Below are 23,706 nucleotides of genomic sequence, written 5' to 3'. Positions count from 1 at the left end.
CACAGAGAGAATCTAGTACTAGGACTCGTAAAAAAAACAGGCTTTCTGTATGAGCAGTAACAAGTCAATAATGGAAACTTTCAATTGGAACCACAATATACTGGTTTTCCTCACAGAAGCTACTAATTCTGGATGTCAAGAAGAGGAATTGACTACAGCCACGCTAGTCACACAATTATCGCTCAAGTCTTGGCAGGAAGAGTCCCATGTAGCACTTCAGAGCAAAGGAGGCAGTCGTTTATTAATGACAATGGAAAGAAAATAAAAGTGATAAAGCAAACAGATCCTTCTGTAAATATAAAGTTTCTAGTCATCTGGTGTTCTGTCAGGCTCACCTTTCTTTTTTTCTTTTCTTTTTATTCATGAGTAGCTACAAAAATCCAGAGGATTTAGGGAAATATGATACTTCAACATAAATTTGTCACCTGTGACAAAGTCTGAGCAGCAAACATCCTATAAAGAAAAACTCAAAACATATTTACAAATTCATACTTTGTAGTCATTGAGAAATTTCTTGGTTACCGAGTGGCATATTATGCATGTACACTCCATTCCAGAAGGCATCACCCAGTCAGAGTCACTTGGCATAAAACTAAGCTGAAAGACAGATTGTCTAAAAATAAGGCCAGTTTCATTCCTAATTTATGCATGTGATAACCAGAATTTTCTGGTACTTCTATGTTAATAAAAAAAAAAAAAAGAGCGTAAGAGCACCTGATCTCACCCAAATGGGATATATAGGCCAAACTGCAAGTTTCATTCCTAGCAGGAGTTATCAAGAGTAGAAACTCAGGAGAAAGGACAATAGTATACACCTTTTTTGCCATCTTGTCTATTGCTGCTTTTAAATGCTTGTATAAAAACAAACCCCCACACCATATTTGCAATATGATCATAAATAGGCAATAGTTTAAAAATGTAAGATATGATTACCTCGGACTATCAAGCTGTTTCACACTTCAGAAAAAAGTGAACAAAGCCCAAACACCTTTATTTTCCTCTCCCTCCCCCTGCCCCCCCCCAAGCCCCCTCCCCACTTCCAAACCAGGAAAAAAACAAAGTTATATTCTGATGAATATTAGAACTGGCACCAACATTCATGCTAGTTGCCCTGATGTGCAACAGGAAGTTCATTTACAATAGTCAGAAATATTCTTATGCACTAGCCCCAAATTGTTCAGCTTCTGAAAACAGTTTGGTTTGTTTTATTTTGAAAAAAATCCCATCAGGTATGACGTGGGCAGCGTCCAGAAGGCGCAGGAATGTCCAACACTCTACGTCGATCTTCATATTCATCAGTGTCTGTGGAATCTTCATCTTCATCCACTGCTTATTCATTATGATTTCTTTCCTGATACAAAACACACCCATATTTAATTAAAATCTATTCCAGCTAGTTATAAGAAAGCACTAACAATTGCCTAGAAAAATCTGAAGGCTGCACTATTGTGTCAATTAGCTGAAGAAGACATTGTGCTCTATGTCCTAATACCAGCTCCTTACAATAACAAAATTTAGTTTGCAACAGAGATCATTTTGCAAACTACTCGACCTTTAACTCAGTAAATATCCATTAGCCTTCATTATTTCATGTGTACAACTATATAAAGCCACAATTCAGTATCTTAGCTGTACCAATTTTCTTGGCAGCTTATGTTATCTTTTAATAAAATAGTTTAAAAACAATGGGTCATTACTACCTTTAAACTAGAAGTAGAGCAAAAGAGAAAAGCAAATGATTTTTACAGTCACCTGACGGAAGGAGGTTACAACTCCCATAAACGTGAGCAAGAATTAAGAGATGCCGTTTGCTGTTAGAAGCATGACATCTGCTGGCGCCTACTGTTAGAGCTACTGGCAATGAGAGTGTCTCAAACCCCTGAAATAGGTGAGGAAGTGGATGAGCAGATGTCTAAACCCCAAAGAAAGACTTGATGCTTGAACAAAAACTGTCAAGTTCTATCTGAATTAGTCCCTAAATAGCGGCTATGCTAGTGATAAAGTAAATATTTTTCTCTAAATGTGCCAAAGCAAAGGGAGAAATATAGTTCACCTGCAATCTCCAAACTAAAGCTACATAGGCCCTGCACTTCAAGAAAGATGTTGAGGTGTTGGGGCGAGTCCAGAGGAGGGCGACCAAGCTGGTGAAGGGTCTGGAGGGTCTGACCTATGAGGAACGGCTGAGGGAGCTGGGGGTGTTTAGCCTGGAGAAGAGGAGGCTCAGAGGTGACCTTAGTGCAGTCTACAACTACCTGAAGGGAGGTTGTAGCGCAGTGGGAGTCGGCCTCTTCTCCCAGGCAACCAGCGATAGGACAAGAGGACACAGCCTCAAGCTTCGCCAGGGGAGGTTCAGGTTGGACATCAGGAAGAATTTCTTCTCAGCAAAGGTCATTAGCCATTGGAAGGGGCTGCCCAGGGAGGTGGTGGAGTCACCATCTCTGGAGGGGTTTAAGAAAAGACTGGACATGGCACTTAGTGCCCTGGTCTAGTTGACATGGTGGTGTCAGTGCAATGGTTGGACTCGATGATCCCAGAGGGCTCTTCCAACCTTGTTGATTCTGTGATTCTGTGATTATAATTAACAGTAAGCTAATTATCTTACTGATTTGCAAAGTCATTAAGTGACTTTATGAAATGAACTTTCAGTGAGAACTAATGAACATCAGATGGACCACCATCATTTTTTGAAGTGTATTTAACTGAAATTTTTCTTGTTGAACAAAGTAGATATGCTATTACGGCTAAAACAGACAACAGTGTGGTCACACCAAGATGGACTATTTAAAAGAACTATGAAATCCAAAACTGGAAAATGATATGACATTGAAGTTTAAACACACAGTTACACTGTCCTATTAAAATTAATCCAAGTGTCTTCTGAAAATAGGAGGTCAGAGAAAAGAAATTTAGGATAAACACAACTGCATCTCTGCTTACCATTCGTGCCGTAGACACCTTGAATGTTGGACACACCATATGAAATCTGGGAATTGTGACGTTAAAGAATTTGTCCTTGTAGTAGAGGCAATGGAAGGTGTAATACCCCTCCATGTATCCAGACGTTGTGGAAAACTTAGTACAGCTGGTATATTCATAGACTCTCCCCGGGCTGATAATTGGAAACTCCCCTGTTGGTAAAATATTAGATCACAATAGTAAGGACTGAAGTAGAACCGCAATTCAGCAGTTTGCTAAAGCACTTGCACTCTACAACATATCTGGGCAGATCATTTTATATTCCAGTGGATGCATAAACGATTCTCAGCAACTACTGATGTGGAAAAACTGTCTGAAGAGTCATTAACTATGAGGACATCCCTTGCAAAACAACTTCAAAGACAAAACAGATGGATACATATCTCTTTCTTTCAAGCAACAAAATGATTTTGATATAAACGCTGCAACTACTACCCCCTGTCACCATGAGTAATGGCTAATAACATAACTTCCGTAACGTGTACATTGAATACAAAACCACTTTCTATTGGTTCATAAAAGCAATCTTTTACTTACCGACTACTCCAGGACCCTGAACTTCATCTACATCACCTTTGGCATCTGTTATTCTCCAGTATCGACTGTCCAGCTGACAAGTCTTCTCAGGAAGAGCATCTTTGGACATTTCAATTCTAGAAGCCAAACAGTATATTTAATGGTTATGTAACAACTCTCAAACATTTTAAGAAATGCTTTAGTATCCTTGGGAGCTCTCTCAAAACAGACTGGGCAAAAAAAACCTAAGGTAAAGTATCCTGAATCAGTTGTAGGGATCCATCTCCATGCCTCTGCTTCACTATCTATTGTTATTTACCCCTTTCTAAATCACAAGAGTTATGAGTAACTTCTGTCCCCCACCTATCACTGTGCTTTACCGATTACCAACTTGACTGGTGCTTTGCGTACCCGACCAGGTAATGATATAGTATTTTTTTATTAAGAAGTACAGCACGTTGAGCACATCCTATTCAGCTTAGTACATTTATGAATCCCGTGCATAAATTTGAAACAACTGATGCTTTGAACATTACATAGGTCTTCCCTGTGTTACAAGAGTTAATTCAGTTATTATTTTTACCTGATTCTGTAAGTGAAGAAATAATGCGGTGGATGTACAGAACTGAGTTCAGGTAAAAAAGATGTGGACACAGAAACAGTAATGTCTCCTGTGGTAGCAACACATTCTTTATCGTGCACGTACCTACAGAAAGGAAAACATTAACTCCGCAAATAGCTCTGTACATTCAATACAGAAAACTAAGTATGTAAAGAGATTAATTAATTACTAATAAGAGCACTGTGGTGCTAGGTTAAAAGTAATTCTTAACTTGTCATTTGGCATTTAAATAAAGTAGGTATGCAGTGTCTTCATGATGTATACTTCTCCATCACCTAAACTGATACAGTACTGGATCTCTTTGTAGCGCCATTAGTGCTCACATTAAGCTGGGTGAATAATTTGATCTGAAATCAATGAATACACACTTGTTTAATAAAGATGTGTCATTATGCTATTTAAAAAAAACAAAAACTAGCAACTCCTACAGCAAATGAATTTACTGTGGTTCTGTAGCATCTCAGTTTGACAGAATTAAGGTTCTTGCTTATAATTAGAAGAAATAAAAAGTGCGTGAAGATTCAAACACCAGAAAGGTCCTGTTTATTTATATATTCAACAGTGTACATTTAGAGACCAGTTCACTGCAACAATTGCTTTTTTAATAACTCAGGACAGTCCTGCAGCTGTAGCAGAATAAATATTACGCTGTTAGCTAAGCTTCAGATCAGTTTAATGCAAAATTCCGGTTCCATTAACGCCATGTTACAAACTCTGACGTTTCTGGTAAAACAAAACAAAACTTTCTTTAAGCATTTGGTTTACAGTTTTATCTGCAATAAGCTGCATGTGCATTCTCCTCTCATCACCATCAGCTTTTGTATCAGATACCCGTTAACTCTCAGAAAGAGGTCAGCATTCCAAAAGCAGCATGAACACCTTGCAGTGAGGTTATAAATCCCAGTCACAATACCTGAAAATCTGGTCTCTGATGATAGGATAGCCACCAGTTACAACTTTGTTTACATAGGACGTAAACCAGTCCAAGTAAGATGTGCCTAGATGCCACAGAAAAAAAATATTCATAAGGACAGGCAAATTTACCACTAAGCACATTACAATAAAGACTTCAAGGAAACAGTTTAAAGCTTTGAATATTTTTATAATAAACTCTCAGACTTAGATGAGTCAGTCAATATTCCAGTCCATTCTACCAACAAAGATCATTTGGATAAACCAAGAATTAAGGGTGCATACTCTAGAAACGACACAGCAAACAAAGAATCTCTTAGCTAAGTATTTCACATTATAATCATGGTCTTCAAATGCTGGTGTCTCTCATCATCTGGTTTCCTGCTCACAACTCTTCTGCTATGACTGGAAAAGAAGACGAGTGGCCTACACTACTTGCATAGCTATTTCTAGCTATTCTACCTACAAGAAGCATGCAAGCCCACTGGTGGATTTATGGACTTAGTTTTGATATCCAGGTTTCCATATGAATAGAGTTTCTAAGAAACACGCTAGCAAGTTGCAGAATTTCCCTCTCCTTAAAACCAGGGATAAGCCATAGACACATGCTGCACTCCTGCTCCAAACCCAGAAGACTAAGGCTGTATGTCATTTCAAAGAACCTCGTATTTTCATACACTTACAGCCATTAATTAGGAACAGCTTGATTTCTAAGTAGACAGTCAAGCTGTCACATTTAACTCTCAAAGAAGAAACTTTCATACAAGAGATACCAGCTCTCTGTAAAAGAATTTCTCAGCCGTGAATCTTCCAAGCATGGCGATATAGAGTTCAGCAGAGAAGTACAGAGTTCTTCAATTATTTGTCAATATTACTGATACAAAATTGGATTTAAGCTGAAATACTAAGAAATCATCATCCTCACCTTCACTGATGCGTTATCAAGTACTACCACTCCTGTTAGATTAAGCATACTTACCACTTCTTCCTTTAAGCATGAGCTATGTGTACTGTCCTTTGATCTTTTGGAAGTCTAGGGAGCTCCAAGTTTATTATCCTCCTTTCTACCACTAATCCACAAAATGCAAGGCTTGTATAAAGTAACTCCGAATGGAGAAAGTGGGCCAATTTCCCCTGCCACGTTCAAAATGACAAGATAAATGCTGTATATGAAACTTCCCCTCCACGCTGCGATAAGCCAAGATTAACCCTTTCAGCCAAGCGGAATACATTTAAATACAATGTCAGATCACCTCATCATTGACTCAATTCCATAAAAGCAACAACACCAATTCACCACCGAGTAGCTTTACAGTATTACATCATCCTCAGGTGGAGAGAAGCAAGTAACCAAACTCTTGAGCTTTTGCTATATCTTTCCTATGATGGTTCTAAAGCACACACTGCATTCTGCAATGAGACCTTTGTAAAACAGGTGACAGGTTGACTACTTCACATTGAAATCAGTCCATACAATCAATCAGAAGATACAAAGCTTTCCTGAAATTAGCATGGCTAAGAGTTTGACTACCTTCAACCCAAACCAGCAATGGTATTGCATTGCCTAATGTGGTTTCTCACTGTAATATTAATACATATATACTAAGAAATGTGCAAGGCTAAATTTTAATATTAATTTTGATGCCATTTATTACACGTCTGCTTTCTCACCGAGTGAAAGGAATTAATTTAGACATAGCCACAATTACCATATTCCAGTGGATTAACAAAAATAATCAAAACACTACTCCAGTCAATGTACACTTCAGACCAATGATCACGACAGCTTACTACATAACCAAACAACAATTACGCAGTTTTCCCCCTTCCCCCCTTTATCCTTTGAACAAAGCAATCAGGCAAATCAAAAATCCAGAAAGGTTTTCTTCTGCAGCTATGCTTATAGCTAATTAGATTTCATTAGTGGACACAAAATATTTTCAACTTCTAACATGGTTGCAAAAACTACTGGGGGGAAAAAAAATAATCTTTCTGTCCACTTAGGTGTTGCATTTAATAACTGCTTACATCACCCCCACGATGGCTAAGTTAAAGGCTTTGCTCATCTTGTTAGACAGGTTAGTACACTGAATGCTTTGTATACAAGACACACAGAAGGACAAGCTTTAATAGAGAAAAATGGCATCTCATTTCAGGTAACTGCTGATGTTTTAAAGGAGGTTAGAGTCTTACAAGTAGCACAGAAAATTTAACATGCTTGCTTTGTTCAAGTCATACTGATGTGCATTTTCTAAACAGTGCAATTAAAACATTTTGCAGAATGTTTTAGAGAAAGTGTTACCTGTAATAAACATATCAATAGCAGATGGATTGTGAGCCATTTGGTCCTAAAAGGGAAAGAAGATTATGGATGTATTAGAAGGAGAACATTTAACTTCCAAGGTTAAAATTCAACATCTGAAATATAACATAGGGAACACATTCCCTATATTCACTAAACCTAAAATCTGTCTGCTTAATGCATCATTACGCTCCCAGTCAGATATTCAAATATATAAAACACACATGCCTGTCCCCATGAGTGCTCATGTGATCACCGAATATACAGCCTGAACATTCCTCTAAAGGCTCATGCATATAAAATCAGATTTAATGCATCATTCAAGAAACAAGGCCCCCAAAAGTGTTGCCTTAGACCAGAAGCACAGAACAGCTGAGGTTGGAAGAGACCTCTGGAGATGATCAGTCTGATCCTTCAACTCGAGGCAGGGTTAGCTACAGCAGGTTGCCCAGGATCATGTCTGGGTGGGTTTTGACTCTCTCCAAGGACAGAGACTACACAGCCTCTCTGGGTAACCTGTTCCAGTGTTCAACCACACTCACAGTAAAAACATTTTTGTATACGTCCACATCACGTTGCCTGTGTCTTAACTTGTGCCCACTGCCTCTTCTGCTGTCACGGGGCCGGCATCGCTGAGAAGAGTCTAGCTCTGACTTCTTTATGCCCTGCTATCAGATCTTTATAAACATTGATAAGATTCCCCCCTGAGCCTTCTCTTCTCCAAGCCAAACAATCCCAGCTCCTATACTACCATATTCTCCCCTGAAACAAGCAGGGCTGTCCACAGATGAACCAAAACGTAAGTGTGTAAGTAACCTTCCAAGTTCCCAAGCATTATCCAGAAGGTTTAAATACTTGGCACAATACAAAGGGAGATCTTAACATCCTTCAAGTGATCCATTACCAAGGCATTCCCTAGAAATCTCATTGCTACATGCTTTGAAAACAAACAGCCAGGAACTCCATAGCAAGATGAAGATCCCAATCTGTTTTACAAGAAACACCCTTTACTCACCCTGCTTTCTTTTTGGGGTGGGGAGGTTGTCAGGGCATGAGTAAGGAGAGAGAGGGCTAAAATCTTGTTAGGTATAATATCCTTAAGCTTCACTACCAACAATATGTCTATCTTAAAATACAGTAAGAATTATGAAAAATACTTAATTATGTTCTACAAAGGAGCTTTCAAGAGCAATTTGTTCTTTCACTGAAGAGTAAGTTTTGCTTACAATCCAGAGGGTATCATTTATTGTATTAACTTTATATTTAACATATCTGAGGAAGGAGATATATACAGATGCTGATTTTCCATAATGGAGAAGCTCTTCTTCCTTACAGAAACAGGGACAAGAGCATACACCTACCACAGTTTGAATAAATTAAATTAATACTTTCCAATAAGGATGAATGTTGTCCACTATCATGAACCTATAGAAATTGCTACAGCCATTAACAACTTCACGCACATTTCTTTCACTCACTAACCATTCCACTTGTGGGCTTTGATGAAAACCAGATGGCAACTCAGGGGCAAGTAACAAACTAATATGATCTCTTAGTATTCACTTTCTGCTACATAAAATATTTCAGGCATCTGATAACACGCAAAGGGACACCATCAATCATTAGAAAAGTACATTCACAAGTATAAACATATCTTCCTTACTGGACATTGATAGAAGATCTCGTATTTATTTCGTCCCTCCACACTCTCCAGGGCCATGTATTGACTCAGGCAAGTATGAATGCAAAAAGTAAGAGGAAGGCATTGTTTCAGACCTAGCCTGTGCTGAAAACCTCCAGCCGCTGTGTCGATATCCAGCAAGTCTTCAGAGCGGTAGTGGTTTGACAGTGCCATGCTTCCCATCAAACTTAACAGACAACAATAAAAAAAGGAAAGATAAATAGGAGATACCACTCACAATGCAAAGAGAGCTTTAAAACTTTTCTAAGCATTGATTCTATTAATGCTCTAGATGCATATTAGACCTAGATGAAGTCCAACTCTAACATTCAGGTGCTAAACTATGTTATTAGTTCGCAACACCAACCTTCACAAAGGGAGGCTTGATGGCTCTAAGATAAACATTTCCTTGTATGTTTTGTGCATCCCAAAGCACCATTTTAAACTGTGTTGGCGATTCCCTTCATGTCTGCAACTACTTCAAAGAAGCCATTCACAGCTGATGCAGCTTCCTATAGTAGCATAATATAATAATAACCAGTGCTCCATATCTCAAGTTTCGTGCAAGTTCATTTCAATACTATTTGGTTTTTCAATTAGAATACCAAGCTGCTATAGTAACAGCCAAATACCAAGCTGCTACAGTAATAGTCATTGATCACAACTACAGTGAGCAAGGTGCTTTATGCTTTGCAGAAAAGGTTGAGAAATAAACAAGGAAAATAACTATTGAGTCGGAGAGATTGTAATCTCAGCATAAAAACTAAGGCAGACAGACACGAGTAAACAGACATACAAGGAAAGAATGAGACAATAACAATCAGTGTGACATGGCAAGACCATCAACTGTCTTTCAAATGTTTTCCTCTAGGTCTTTGTAAGCATCACAGCAAAAGATAGGATTTCTTATTTGTTTGTTTTTGACAATAAGGAAGCGGCACTGAAGACATTAAAAGGAGCCTCTCTACATAAGAAAAGAATATATAGATTTGGAAAAAAGTAGTACTAATCTGAAGCATGTAACAGATTAAGAATGGAGGTGAGCATCAGAAGCTAAAGTTAACATTGATATGAATGTTGGGCTAGATGAGAGCTAGGGTGAAAATAAAAAAGCAAGTAACCTACACTCAACGTAATAAAGGGGCAGACAATGCAAAAAGGGGTAACACAATCAAAGTAATCAACTATAAGGGGACACACTACAGCAGTGCGCTTAGCAACAAGAGGAGTACACAAACCTGTAATGGACACCTCCCCACCCATACTCCCTTCTAATTTGCCTTTCACTGGTGTTCTCAGATGTAAACTCTTGCAGGTGCTAAGCTTTTACTGGTGTTATGACAGCAGTGACTCAGGCACAAGCTGCCACACGTCAGCATGATATAAGCTGCTCCCATCTTGGGCAACAGGTTCCATGCCTGTTTTTCCTTACGTGGTCTTGCCTGGAATTAGTACGTTCGCAGTTTAAAAAGCGATGCCAACATCCAAACACAGAAACCTGAAGCATCTAACAATGACAACTAGTCCCAAACCTCCTCCATTTCTAACCTAACATTCCAACAACTTGCTGCATAGATTTCCAGTTCCTACACCTGATCTTTCCAGTGTTCACCTCCCACAAGCAAGCAAGCCTGTCCTCAACAGTAAGACCACACCTTCCACTTGCAGTGTGGCAGCCTTTCTTGCTCCAGGGTCCCACATGTCAGACCTAACTAGTCCCCCAGTCAGTGCTCCACCAGCAAGGTTTTTCAACCTGTGTTTAAGGCTCAGGCCCTCACTTTGAGGGCACAGCAACGGACCACAGCCCACTGGCAGCTGTTCAAGCCGAAAGGCATGCCCAAAGGCATACGTCTGCTCCTGCAGCCCTTCCACAGACACATCATGCAGTAGTGGCTTCGTGGGAGTGAAAAACTAGTAGGAAGAGCAGGAAGCACACAAGCTGCAGAGCTCCATTTAAGGTCTACAGAACTAGGGCACCTAGCTCCTCCCTAAAGAGAGTCTCTCCTGGAAAAGAAACAGAACTAGAAGTCATCCTTATGGTTGCATAAAACTGTTTCCCATATCCCTCTGCACACGCAACAGGAGAATTGGAGGAAGCTGCACCTCCTTTACTAGTGAAGGTTTTGGCAGAGTGACATGAAGGCATTGCCCCCTACAGACACTGAGATGATTTGCCCAAGCTTTCCATCTTTTGCTGATGTTTGCAGCACTTCATCCAGTGTTGACCTGCGAACTTTTTCTATAGCTGGAAGATAGGAAACTACGTTTGGTCATTTGCCTTCTAACCTTGACATAAAAGGAGTTTTTCATTGTTGAAACCACATAAAACTGTAAAATCTTCTACTGAGAAAACTTAATTTGCAGAACTGACATTTTGATTCTACTTCAAATGACTACCTGGTTTGAAAGTTATTCCCTAACCATTTTAAAGATTAAATAATGAAACCTGAAGGGTGCAACAGGGTAATTTACTTATGTAATACAAAGCAAAACTTCAGGGGAGCAACTTGCAGTGGCATGATTAAAAGTCTAACAGTTGGAAGTTTTAGTTATTAGGAAAAAAAAAACTTTTCACTAGGAAAAAGGACCAAAGTGTAAGAGTAATTTGAGCAATTGGAAATCTACACTGTGTTTTTAATTACTTCTGAGACTACAAGATAGCCAATTCTAGAAGTGTCACTTCAAGTGGTTGCTCTGTTACAATACGTTTAATGCTTCATCTATCCTGTTCAGCAGACAATTTATCTTTTTAATAAATAATGTATCCAAGAAATACAAAGGGAATTAATAACTTGGTATGTAGTTTTCGCTCCTTACCCAGGAACACCTAGCTTCTGTCCATTACGAATACGAAATGAACATCGATAGTCATCGGGGAGTTTGCAACCTATTTGTGCTTCCACAGCATCCAGATCTTCCTCCTGCACACCCTCTGCGTACAAAAAGAAATAGAGTATTAAGTGGCAGTTTTGGAGGAGCAATCAAGCCCAGTATGCTGTTCCTGACAAAGGTGAATATCAGAATTTGTGTTAAGACCTCTCCTTTAAAATTTTATTTCACATCATTTCATAGGAGCTGCAAGGCTGGAAATAAGGCAAAAACTAGCTACATTCTAGACGTAAGAACATGTTTTCAACTGTCAAAGAGAATTTTAAGTAGCCCCAGCAACCTTAGCATTATGGATTTTTTTTTTAATGTTATCACAAAAGGAATACATATTTCAAAGTATTTTGCCACTTATAATTCAGAGAAAGTGAGCTAATAGACATAAAAAAGAAAGATAAATTCAATTCAACTTTGGGACACAACTGCCTACTAGCATGGTCTCAAGAATCTTCCACTGATTAAATTCATGCTATTGGCCAGAATCACTAAAAATCAAACATTTCAAATACAAAGCTTGGAATTTTTAAGTGCGTTGATCAAACGAACATGGACTCAAGTCAATATTTGGTGACTATTGTATGCTAGGTTGCACAGAATGAATCTTACATACATTTGAAAGGAAGCTGATTACATTAACCAATTGCTTAATACAGCACCAGTCTCCATCCAAGAAAATCTCAACAGGCCTGACTTAAGCAGAAAGTATTTATAAAATGAAATGAACCTTTTCCCCACAATACTGTCATTAGGTGACTGAGTCCCAGTTAAAACTTTTAGGCAATATTGATTTTACTCTTTCATAATTCTAAGGGTTGCTTCTTTCTGTTTCCAGTCCAATCAGTAACAAAGAAATGTTCACTGCAGCCACCATTCACCTGGAATTTGAAGCAATAAACAGGTTGTAATGGGGATTTTCATATCATTATCAAGAGAAAGGGCTGGGGAGTAACTACTCTTACACCTCCACACACACTTCATGGGGTTTCTGCACCCTCACTTCTACCACAGATCAAAGGGGTGGCCTGTGTGGTCTGTTCCAATCCAGGTTTTTTTAGGTGATTTTTTAAAACCCTTTTCATATTCATTATCAGTTTCATTCACATGGCATAATTTAACAATTTTTGAAACAAGATCCTGTACCAATGGTATTAAAAAGGTGTAAGTTACGAAGAGCTCCTGTTAAACCCTGCCATCACTATACAAGTGTGGAAATTGGTAATTTTAAACTTATTTTTGTCTTTCTGTAGACAAAGAGAAGCTTCATTGCACCAAATTCCTTGGGAGGATTTTCAAAGTAAACCCATGGTAAAATCTGTTCACTTCAACGCCTCCAACACAGATACTTTCCATTTTATTAACAAAAATATTTGACTGACAATTCAGTGGTTCTGTATATCTGAGTGAAGCCTCTCTTTTCGACAGAGCAGCACGGAAGCTACAGAAATCAAGGCATGGATATCTACATCAAGTACTATGGCCTGTGTTACACAAGAGTTCAGGCTACATATAATCCTTTTGGCCTTTTCCTAAAAAGGAGAACTAACACTCAGAAGTAACAAAACAACAAAAAAATTTTTAAAGAAAACAGTAAGTGTTAAGTTCTAACCATGTTCTGTTATTCACAAACACTTAGCAAAACTTAAGAATCTGGCACTATCCAGCAAGCCAAGAAACATGCAAGATTTAGAGAGGAAAGAGATCATTGTCTATAGATTTCTCTTAATTTCACACATCATGTTAAATCAAACATCTTGGTCTACCAGTCAATTTCATACAGAAGACTGAAATACAGCTGGAAAATGTAAGAGCTATTTTGTCCCTATACCACAAAAGCCCAAACTTGCTGTATGTCTTATGAACCAGAATACCGGAAGTACTTCAAGTATTAAAACACAAACTTAATTTGAAAACAGTCTTGGAGAGAAAAAAAAAGTTTATAATTCCTGTTCGGCCACTGATTTACCTTCAATAGAAGAACACAGAGGAAAAACAATACTTCCTTTTTGTTTGGCTTTAGTTTAAAATGCTTGTTTTCATGTGAAAGTGTTTTAATTTGGTCTTAAGAAAATCTCACAAATAAAATCACACCAACAGGTCCCAGGTCCTTGAAGTAATGGGATTATTAAACTAAAAAATAATAATAAACAAACAGAAAAAAAACAGTCATGGCAACCAAAGACAAAAGCAGTAGAAGTATATCAATTTCCTGATTATCCAGAGATAAAGAAGATACACTGGTCACTAGAAAAAAATAATCTTGATTTCTCCTCTGAAAAGAAATCTTCAGAGAATCTATGCATCACTAGTAACTGGGCAAGGACTATGCATGTGGTCTGATTTACTTATTTACTAGAGGGGAAAGGAAAGTACATCTACTTGACTTTTAGGGCTCCAGTAATTGAGGTACACACCTAGGAAGAAAGCAGTATGAAACTTAATAACAGACAATGTCACGTCAGCCAGCCTACCAGAGGAGGCAGGTATGACACCGTACCTTGCAAGGAACCAATCATCCGAGGACACCGCTCTTCTAAATATTTCTCTAGGTCATCCCAGGCTTTTTTCAACGTAGCGTAGTACCGGATATATCTTCCTAGGTCACAGTAGGTACTGATGAAGATGGCTTTCCAGCTCTGATTTCGTTGACTTTTTTCCTCTCTAAGTGGACGTGAAGAAAATAAGTTTAAATACCAGCCCAAAAAGCTTGACTTCCAAACCCAAGAAGTTAATATTTGTTATTTGGCAGAAGCAGTATGCATAATATTAAGCCAGGAACACTTTGAGCCATGTGATGCTATACAAACTCAATTCATTCCAGCATCTCTTCAACAGCAGCTTGCAACAGAATTAGGAAACATTTGGGGTACACAGTATCATGGGAAAATTTAGAAACAGTATTGCTTTGAACAGAGTGCTGCCTATTATTAAATCTTAGAACTGGTAAATAGCTAATTCAGATCACATTTCACATTTTGATACCTCTAACCTTTCATTGGTTTGAAGCTGGTGAGAAGCTGGTGAATACCAATTCAGTCTTAGAGTTACTAGAAGTAACGTGGACATAAACTGACAGCACAATAATATGAGCCTTATTTTCATAGAAAAAAGGCTTAAAACAACCACACTTACTCTGAAATAAGCCAGTATTTCTTGCAGAGTCTCTTCCACAATGGATTGTGGTTTGATAGCTGATTTAATCTTCGACTTACATAGCAGCAACTATAAATATAAAATCATTACATTTATTTTGCTACTCTCTTGCAATCAAACAGGGATAAATACTGACCAGTGTATTACACATTGCATTCTCATGAAATAAACGCAGAGTTTGGAAGTTAGTTAGCTGTCCTTTTTAGAGTTGTGCTTACAATGGTTACAAGTCTTCATTACAGCTGTGTAAGTTGTGAACTACTTTTCCACACAATTCGAGAACTGTCAGCAATTAAGCATTTTGTAAAGCAGGTCATCCTGTACACTTACACCATTGTAAACACTGTCTGAAAGATTCCGATGTGACTCCACTCCACCAGCGGTAGGCATTCCAGTAGCACAAGCTGGTTATTACGATTTAAATCGCTTTCTGATCTGGATTGTCACTCTCTACCTTACCTTTTCCACTGTTTCCATACTACTGAAAGCTCAAACAGTAAGCTACAGAAACTGTACAGCTTGAGTATTACAAGGTTACTTTCCACTTTAAGTTGTTTAAATAACAAACTTCATGTCTAGAAACAGACAGAGGAAAAATACACACAATGATGGGCATGGAAATAAGTACTGCAAGCTCACCCTAATGAAGACCTCTTGCTGTGCCATTACAGGTAACATTGCTACCTCAGGAAGCGAAAAGAATCATATCCTGCACTAGGCAGCACTACTGCAAATGCAGTATGAAAAAACCTGTAGGATATAGGTCTAAATCTGTCCTCAGAAATCATTTAAGTTGATCCTGGCTTGATGCAAGGAGATGGCAAAAGCTAACCTAGATTCCTGATCCCTGCTAACTAGCTCTTTAGAAGCAGCAACGGAGGTGCTATCAAATACAATCTGTTCCCATATTTACTTTTACAGTTATAAAGCCTTTCTGGAATGTATAACTGGTATCGACAGCAAGATATTTCAGTGTATTTATATGAATAAGAATGTGTGGCAAAGCATCAGCAATGCACAGAGAGGCAATACAGGGAATGACTGTGTTACTCAAAGATTCATAGAATTTAAAAGCAACTATTGCCTCATTCAATCTAATCTGAACACTCAACAATAAACCTTTTTTCTTCTGCATTTGAGCTGAATTATCAGTTGTGCTTTAAAGAAACTCCCCAAAAGATACCACCAATTTAGATGTGGCAACATCACTTCCTCTGGTAGCTTGTTCTAACATTTCAGATGTGTGTTTAATGGCTGTGATTAACATCTAAATACCTCAAAAGAGGCTACCAAACTTAAGCTTCCAGTTACCGATTTTTGGCTTTTTTTTTCAGTGTAGTTCAGAAATTGGTAGGGAAGAAAGACCAACAGTGTAAATGGACATAGTTACGTTCTGAAATAAAGATGTCTCTCAGTCTTGTCTTTGGTAAATAAAATCAGCCATAGTGCAAGGTTGGTGAAAACATTTTACACTGAGACTACACAATTATTCATATTTACTCCCCAATATCCACTATAAGCTGTTTAAACTAGAATTGTATTAGTATTTCAAAATCAACCTCAACAAAGTAAAGTGATTCTCCTGTAGCCCTGCCATTACCCTTCCCCTCCACAACACCACAAAGACATAAGCACATTCACATCAAACCTCGACATTTGGCTATGCAAGAACTTCATTCATGACATGGGGATCTTCTGGTTTTTTTTTTGAGGGGGTGGCGAGGTCGTGGTGGGGGAACAGAAATATCCCAAAGTCAAAGCCCTTGCAGAAATCTATTACACTGGTGTTTATCAACCAAGCCCGTAATATCTGGTAGGAAAGAGGTCACCGTGGCATGACAGGAGCATATGGCTTCAAGCATGATAAAGATGCAATTAAAGCCATTTATTAATTACATACATATTTGGTCACCTGTCCGCTTTGCCATTATTTAAGGACCACCACCAGACTAACCACGCTGTGGAATACCTGGGTAACTGTAATGTTTGTGATGGTCCGAGTATATATACGTCACTAAACAAATGTAAGCAGCCTAGGGATTTCCTCAATTAATGCTTTAAACAGCCAGTTATGCAAAACTACCGTGACTGACCTTATAAATAAGAAACCTACACAGTGTTTAATTGCCCTTACACAGCAAAATCCACCCTGTTTTGTCAAATACATAACAAAAACAGGTAGTGCCTTTACTATATCATTAGCAACTACTACTAAATCATCCATACTGGACTTGTAACAATTGTTATAATTTTTGATTACACTTAATGTCTTTTTTGCTGTTATCGTAACAGAATTCTCCCTGATGTCTTTAGCTTTCTTGACTAATATTTATGGGGGGGAAAAAATCTCAAAAAAACCATTTTGATAATACTCTATTTTATTCATACCCATTCCTCGTTCTTTGATTAAATACTTTGATTTCAATCACTGCCAGTGCTTGTACTTCGTTGGTAAGGTTTTAGCTACAAACACACTCTCATCTTCACCGTATGACTCACAACCCTTCAGCCATCCACTAAAGTGTCCAAGAGGAGCTCGCAACTTCCATTCACGTTTTTCTGTCTGAAAAGTCCTATTTCATTTCGTTTGGTTTTCCTCAAACGACAGCTCATTCAAACAATTGAATATATGTACTGGCAACAAGACCACCCTTTGTTTGCCAGCAAGTTTCAGAGAATTATTGATTCTACAAATTCAGTTATTGGTTCATTTCTAAATTGTAATTTAGCTACAAACAAAAACAACATATAATATGGGAGAGAAAAAATAGGGAGCATTCCCCTTTTGCTTAAAAAAAAATAAGGTAAAAAACCCGAAGACCACCCCTGTTCCTGGATGGGGAACGGTGCTTTAGGGCATGGCCTCCACACAGCAGCTCCTCCACAAGCCGAACCCTCTCCCAACACAGCGGCGAGCGCTTCGGGAGCGCTGAGCCTGCAGCACCCCCCGGCCCGCCTCCCCTGTCCCCGTTCGCTGGCACAGCGATCCGCGCACCGCGGAGTCGGGCAGCCCCGAGCCGCCGGCAGCTCCCGGCGCGGCAGCTGCCTCTTCCCCGCGCTCCACCCCACCTCCCACGGCCTGCCCCCCCCGCCGCTGACCCCACCAGCCGGCCCCGGCTCACCCGGCAAACGCCCGCCGGGCCCCCCGCCCGCCCCCCTCAGCCCCGCCGCAGGGGGGGCCCGCCCCGCTGCCCCGCCCCTCCGCCCGCGGCCCGGAGCTGCCTCCCGCACCCCCCGCCGAGGCCGGGCTCGGCCCTCCCTTCCCACCCCGGCAGCGTGGCTCAGGCGGATCCGGAGGAACCCCGAGCCCGGCCCGCACCTCAGCAGATCCCGGTAGTCGAGGAAGCTGAGGATGAGCAGAAGCGGGTCGGTGGGCAGCAGCTCCAGGCTGAGGGCTGGCGGCTCCGCGTCCAGGGGCGCCGCCATCTTGCGAGACGTCCCGCGGCTCCGCTACCGGCGACGCGCCCGCCCCTCGCGCCGGCCCGTTGTCAACCGCCGGGGCGGGAGCGGGGGGCGGTGTCCCGCAGCGCCCCCTGCCGGCCGCGGCCCGCCCGCCTCCTCCCGAGGGCGGCGGCCCCTCACCGCGCCGCCCGCTGTCACCGGGGAGGCCGGGCCGGGGCCCGCACGCTGCCCCCGCGGGAGTCCCCCGAGCAGCGGCGGGGCCAGGGCAGGCGGCCATCTCCAGCCCCCTGTGGGCGTCCTATAGGGGCGCTTGTCAGACGTGGAGGCCGTGAGGTGGAGGCCCTGCGCTGGGAGAGGTGCCCCCCGCCTTGGGGAGCTCAGGCCACCGGGCCGTCAGCCTCTGCTCCAGCACAGCGCAGGCCTTGCCGGCACACGGCCAGCAGCGAGCCCCGGGCAGGTGTCCCCGTTACCCTGAAGCATCCCAGATGGTGTCTCGCTCCTGTGGTTAGGCAGCAGGCTGGAGCCCATCTTGGTCAGCATCTTAGGCAATCTGGGACTCACACGTGCACACTAAGCCATGCTTTGCTTTTAAACAAGAGATCAAGCTTCTTAATTTGCTTTCCTGAAACAGAAAAACAACCTGTGTCCAGCTGGAGAACTTGGGCCAGCAAATCTTCATGTGGGTATGTCCTGGGAGGATCAGACCATGGACATCCCTGGAAGATGAGGGTACTGACCGCTTCCAACATCAGATTGCAATTGCTTTGTAGTTTTCTGTTCACCAAAGCAACAAGAATTAATGTTAGAATAGCACAAGACAAATACAAACCCGCCTTTATAATCTGCCTTTATAGGCTGATTCTAATGAATTATTAGAATACACTAGGACTGAAATTAGAAAGGTAATGGGACATATAGATGGGAAAATAAACTTACTGAGATGAAGATCGTAAAAAGATGTGTTGCATCTTAAGGGTATATGCAAATAGATTTTTAAAACTGTCTTCCACATTTCATTGAAAAATACATTTTCAGAGAAAGCGTATTTTCATTTCGTTTTAATTCATTTCAGAAAACCATCTTTTTCAGAACACTGTCCCTGGAACTGATTTCCTCTAAGACCTTCAAGGAGGATTCTGAGTCCTGGCTTTGCAATAGGAATGTGGACGTTTTTGCAAACATGAGGTCTTGTGCTGCCAAGCTCCCAGGCCTGTGTGAAGAAGCCCAGTGTCTCAAACACAGCTGCGTTGCCAGGCATTGTCACTATGGAACCCAAACCCCTGGAACCCAAGCCCCTGGCCACGTCCTCTCCTGAGCCACGGACCACAGACCCACCAGCTTCCAGCCACCAGCTAGCCCGCAGAAATCTTGAGTTGAGTGAAAGTGTCAAACCTGAGATGTTGCAGGTGAAACATTTCAAGCTCAACAAGCAAAATCTGTTTGCTCAGCAAAAGTAACTAGTAGATAATATAGTCACAAAAAGAATTAATTTATTGTGCTGTAGTCCTGTAAAACTAAGAATCCCAAAGCATTTCGCAAATGGTGAATTAAGCTTCACAAGCATCCTCTGAGGTAGATAAATATTAAATAGATCACATTTTATATGGAAAAAAATCAGACCATATGTGACAAGCTGCAGAAAAAAATAGAAACTACTCTTTTTATGTCCCTCACCTTTAGTGAGTTAAATATTCTTAGGTGAAAGAAGGAATTGTTTCTACTGCATGATTTTACACTAGTAATCCTTTTTTCTCTCTTCTTTTTTAGATACCAGCAGTATGTTATTGTAACAGTTGATTGTCCTGGCAACATCACGCAAATAAAAACTGAAAAGGAACAATCTAGTGGTTATATGACTACGTTCTTGCTAGCTGTTGGGGAGATTTTTGTCCTTGTATAATTGTAAAGTTCCCTGTAGAGAAGAAAATACAATAGTAAAAGTATATTTAAAATGTTACTTCCTTCTAGACCCTACAAGGTACACCATGTGCAGTAATCCAGGCAGGTGCCTTAGCGTGGAAGGTTGCAAGCTGAATTTCAGCCTCGTGTCCTCGTGCCTCTGATCCCTGTGGGTCCTGATGAGGAGATGAGCTAGGGAAGGAGCACTGTGGCAATGTAACTGTGGCTGGTCTCTCTGGAATTGTGAATTTCAAACTTAACTTGGTCAAAAAAGGCAGCAATAAAGCCTCAGGAATATTTATAATTTGGTGCGCTTACAGCATTTTCACTGTGTGTGATTCATGATATAACGACATGATTCATGGCCTAAGGAATGTGTGAAAGACCCTGCTGAAAGCAAGGACTGGAGGAATATTTCATGATCTCGTGGAAAGTGCTGGGACCCTGGCTGTTCTGTGTGGGAGCTCAGAAGGTCTTCCTTTACCCAAGGAACATGGAGAATAATGAGGCATCCCTCAAGAAAATCCTGCTGCTATTGAGTCTTTCCTGACCTAAAAAAGCCCATCTGTAGGAACCAGATAGCAGCTCACTTTTCAGCTCCACCCACTTTCTTTAGGTTATTAGCTGAGATTGTTAACGAGGCGGCCAGTTAGTCGCAGCCACAGCAGTGGGGTTTTTTGGCTACAGACACCTGTGCAGCAGGCACAAGGCTGAACCCAGCATACATTCATCAGACGATGGCAACAATAAATGACTGAAGTGTTGAGCTGGATTTGAAGAGGTAGCACAAAGATAAAAGACTCCAGAAGCCCTTTGCAATTCCCTTAGTCATCCATTCCCACCGAAGGCTTCTCTTTTGAAGTTTCCAGGAGGCCTGGTGCAACCTTTGGTTGTCCTTTTGGTCAGAACTCTTATCTCTCTAGTGCAGACCCGGCCTCTTTTTGCTTGTACTACTCAAAAACAGTTATTACGGGATAAACAAACTGTATTTGCTGATGCACATTCTCACTTTCCTTATCAGCTGAACAACACGCTTCTCGTGCACATTGGGTCAAACTCGCTGCTGGTTCAGCTCCAAGAATTCCAGGGCGACTGCCCCACAGCTCATTCGGTGCTCGCTTGCACCTACTGACTGCGAAAAAACATAACCACGTTGTGATGGAGCGTTGTCTTATGAGCCCACCGAGAATTTCTCAGTGTTGCAAAGAATCCTGAGGTTCATGATTGCAGTTCTTAGGTCTTTTAAATGAGATATCAACATATCAAAGGCTTGTTTGGGGTAGCTGTCAGGATGCTTCAGGATATTGTCAGACTGAAGACTATGTGTCTTATTGTAGAAGAATTTCAGTTTTTATTGTGATTGTCTCTTTAAAATAAATGTAAATAAGTAAATCATCTGTATCTCAAAAACAGTTCGCAGCTGTTGTGAAATACATTGGTAAAGTTATCTGATATGAGATGCAAGACACATATCTGAGGAGAGAAGAAAACCAAACCCTGAATCCCAGCCCAGAATCAGGGGTCTAAAAAAGTCAGAAGGCTGGAGACTGAAGCCAAGGGCTCAGCTGTCATAGTTGAAAAGCTACTCCCTGTACTAACAAGGATCCAAGTCCACTGCCCTAGAAAGGGAAAATACATTTTGTCACTGATATCTTATGTTGTGGAAGCTACACACAGAGAGCAGGAATCATTATACAGTATTTCACTAATATGAGGATCATCAATTGGTTATGAATAAGCTCTTCTAAACTCTCAGCTGTTATATCCAGGGGCTTTTGCCTCCTTGCTTCTATCTCGGATGGTGGTTTGCTGGTCTGCTGCCCCCCTGCTTCCAGATCTTTTTTTTGCCATGAGTAGCCTGGCAAACATTTGTGGTAGCTTTTACGCGATGGAAATGCTTTTACTTTTTTGTCTTTTGGACAGAGGGCTGCAAGGATTAACCAAAACAAGAAAACAAAAGCCTGCCTCGCTTTTCAGCCTTCTTTCATAGCTGCCTTAGTGCAAACTTTTACCAACCAACCCAAGAAGACACAGCCCTGAAGAGAAACCATCTCAGCAATGGTGTGGACGGTAGCTGGCACAGAGCTGCTGGACTACAAAAGGAGTTAGTTCTCTTGGGTCATGGCTTTAAAAGGTTATTCCTCTCCCAATGCTGCAGAGCAATGACGACTTCTCGCTACCCCAGTCACTACTGTCACAGCATTCCTCCTTGCTCCCCCATTCCAGCACCTCCACAGAAATCAAACTTCTTGCAGTTGGTTACAGGCTTCGCTGCCTTATACCGATGTATAGATATAACCAGAATATGCCAGCAGAGATGATCAGGAAGCCTTCAGCAAAAAGAGTATTCAACCTTTTCATTAAAAAAAGAAAATCTCTTCCCTGGAAATGTTGAATGGGTTTTTCATGCATGATCTGTTTTTCACCCCCAAAAAAGTAAATATCTGAAAACTAAATCTTTAACAGAGAAACAGTTTACAGGAGCTTTTTGATCCTCCTTTCGCTGTTGGCAAAGAACACAGATAAGGGGGCTTAAGGGTGCTTCAAGCATTGCTTGAGTGTTGCTACAGAGAGTGAAATGGTGACTTCTTCTCTGTGTTTGAAGAATAAGCCATAGATGTCATCAACTGCATTTATTTTACCTGAAGTTCATGGGTTTTTAGCACCCATGCCCAAATGTCCCCACAGGCTGTTAACTCCTGATTCCACAAACACTGCTGAGCTTTATATACCCATTGTCTGTCATGCAGGGAGGGATGTATATCACTGTCAGGCATAATTTATAGAAAGTATCCACATAAAATGCTATCTGAGACTGCTCTGTGACGTTCAGAGTGTATGTGAGATCCCCACTGTTGGAGAGGTCAGGCCATGCGGTACCCATACCTGCTTGGTCAGCGTTTGCCCAACGGTCCGTGGCTGAATGGTCTCACTCAAGGCAAGAGATCCAACTTCTGCTCTCGTAGAAGTCTGGCTGAGTTACTGTGTGAGTTTTAAGCAGGTCATGTTCATTTTGTGCCTCAGTTTCCCCACCTATGGAGTGGGGCTTGTAGCTTAGGAAAGAGTAATGCATTAATGCATTCATGCTTGCAAGGCACTTGAAAAGCGTTAAACAGAACATGCAAAACTCCTGCAAAATATGTTTATTAATGAACCATCAGAGATCTGCTCGTTTATTAGGAACCTTTCAGAGATGTGCCTTCTCATTAGCCTGGTACAAAACAACCCGCAGCAGGAGGGAACAAGTTGCTTCAAATAAGGTTCAACTTTCTGTCAGTCTAATCTTCATCTCATTGACAGACTTCTGAATCTTAATTTAATTATAGTTCCTTAAATGTTTTCTGATATCGTATCTCAATC

The 23,706-nt window shown here is 40.8% G+C and overlaps 1 protein-coding gene across 1 annotated transcript; it reads right to left on the bottom strand.

The window, feature by feature from the left end:
* Nucleotides 1-209: 209 nt before the first annotated feature.
* Nucleotides 210-18,521, bottom strand: FBXO3 (F-box protein 3). Its single transcript, XM_068399792.1, has 11 exons — nucleotides 18,365-18,521; nucleotides 15,025-15,114; nucleotides 14,390-14,553; nucleotides 11,827-11,941; nucleotides 8,992-9,196; nucleotides 7,329-7,374; nucleotides 5,028-5,112; nucleotides 4,076-4,198; nucleotides 3,514-3,629; nucleotides 2,938-3,128; nucleotides 210-1,351 (listed from the first exon to the last, which is right to left on the bottom strand). The coding sequence occupies exons 1-11, from the start codon at nucleotides 18,469-18,471 to the stop codon at nucleotides 1,331-1,333; spliced, it is 1,263 nt and encodes a 420-aa protein (XP_068255893.1). The 5' UTR covers nucleotides 18,472-18,521; the 3' UTR covers nucleotides 210-1,330.
* Nucleotides 18,522-23,706: the final 5,185 nt, after the last annotated feature.

Source organism: Nyctibius grandis, chromosome 4 (assembly GCF_013368605.1).
Source record: "Nyctibius grandis isolate bNycGra1 chromosome 4, bNycGra1.pri, whole genome shotgun sequence".
Classification (NCBI taxonomy): Eukaryota; Metazoa; Chordata; class Aves; order Nyctibiiformes; family Nyctibiidae; genus Nyctibius; species Nyctibius grandis.
The sequence above is the reverse complement of the archived record's forward strand: the minus strand, read 5'-3'. Positions and strand labels throughout refer to the sequence as shown.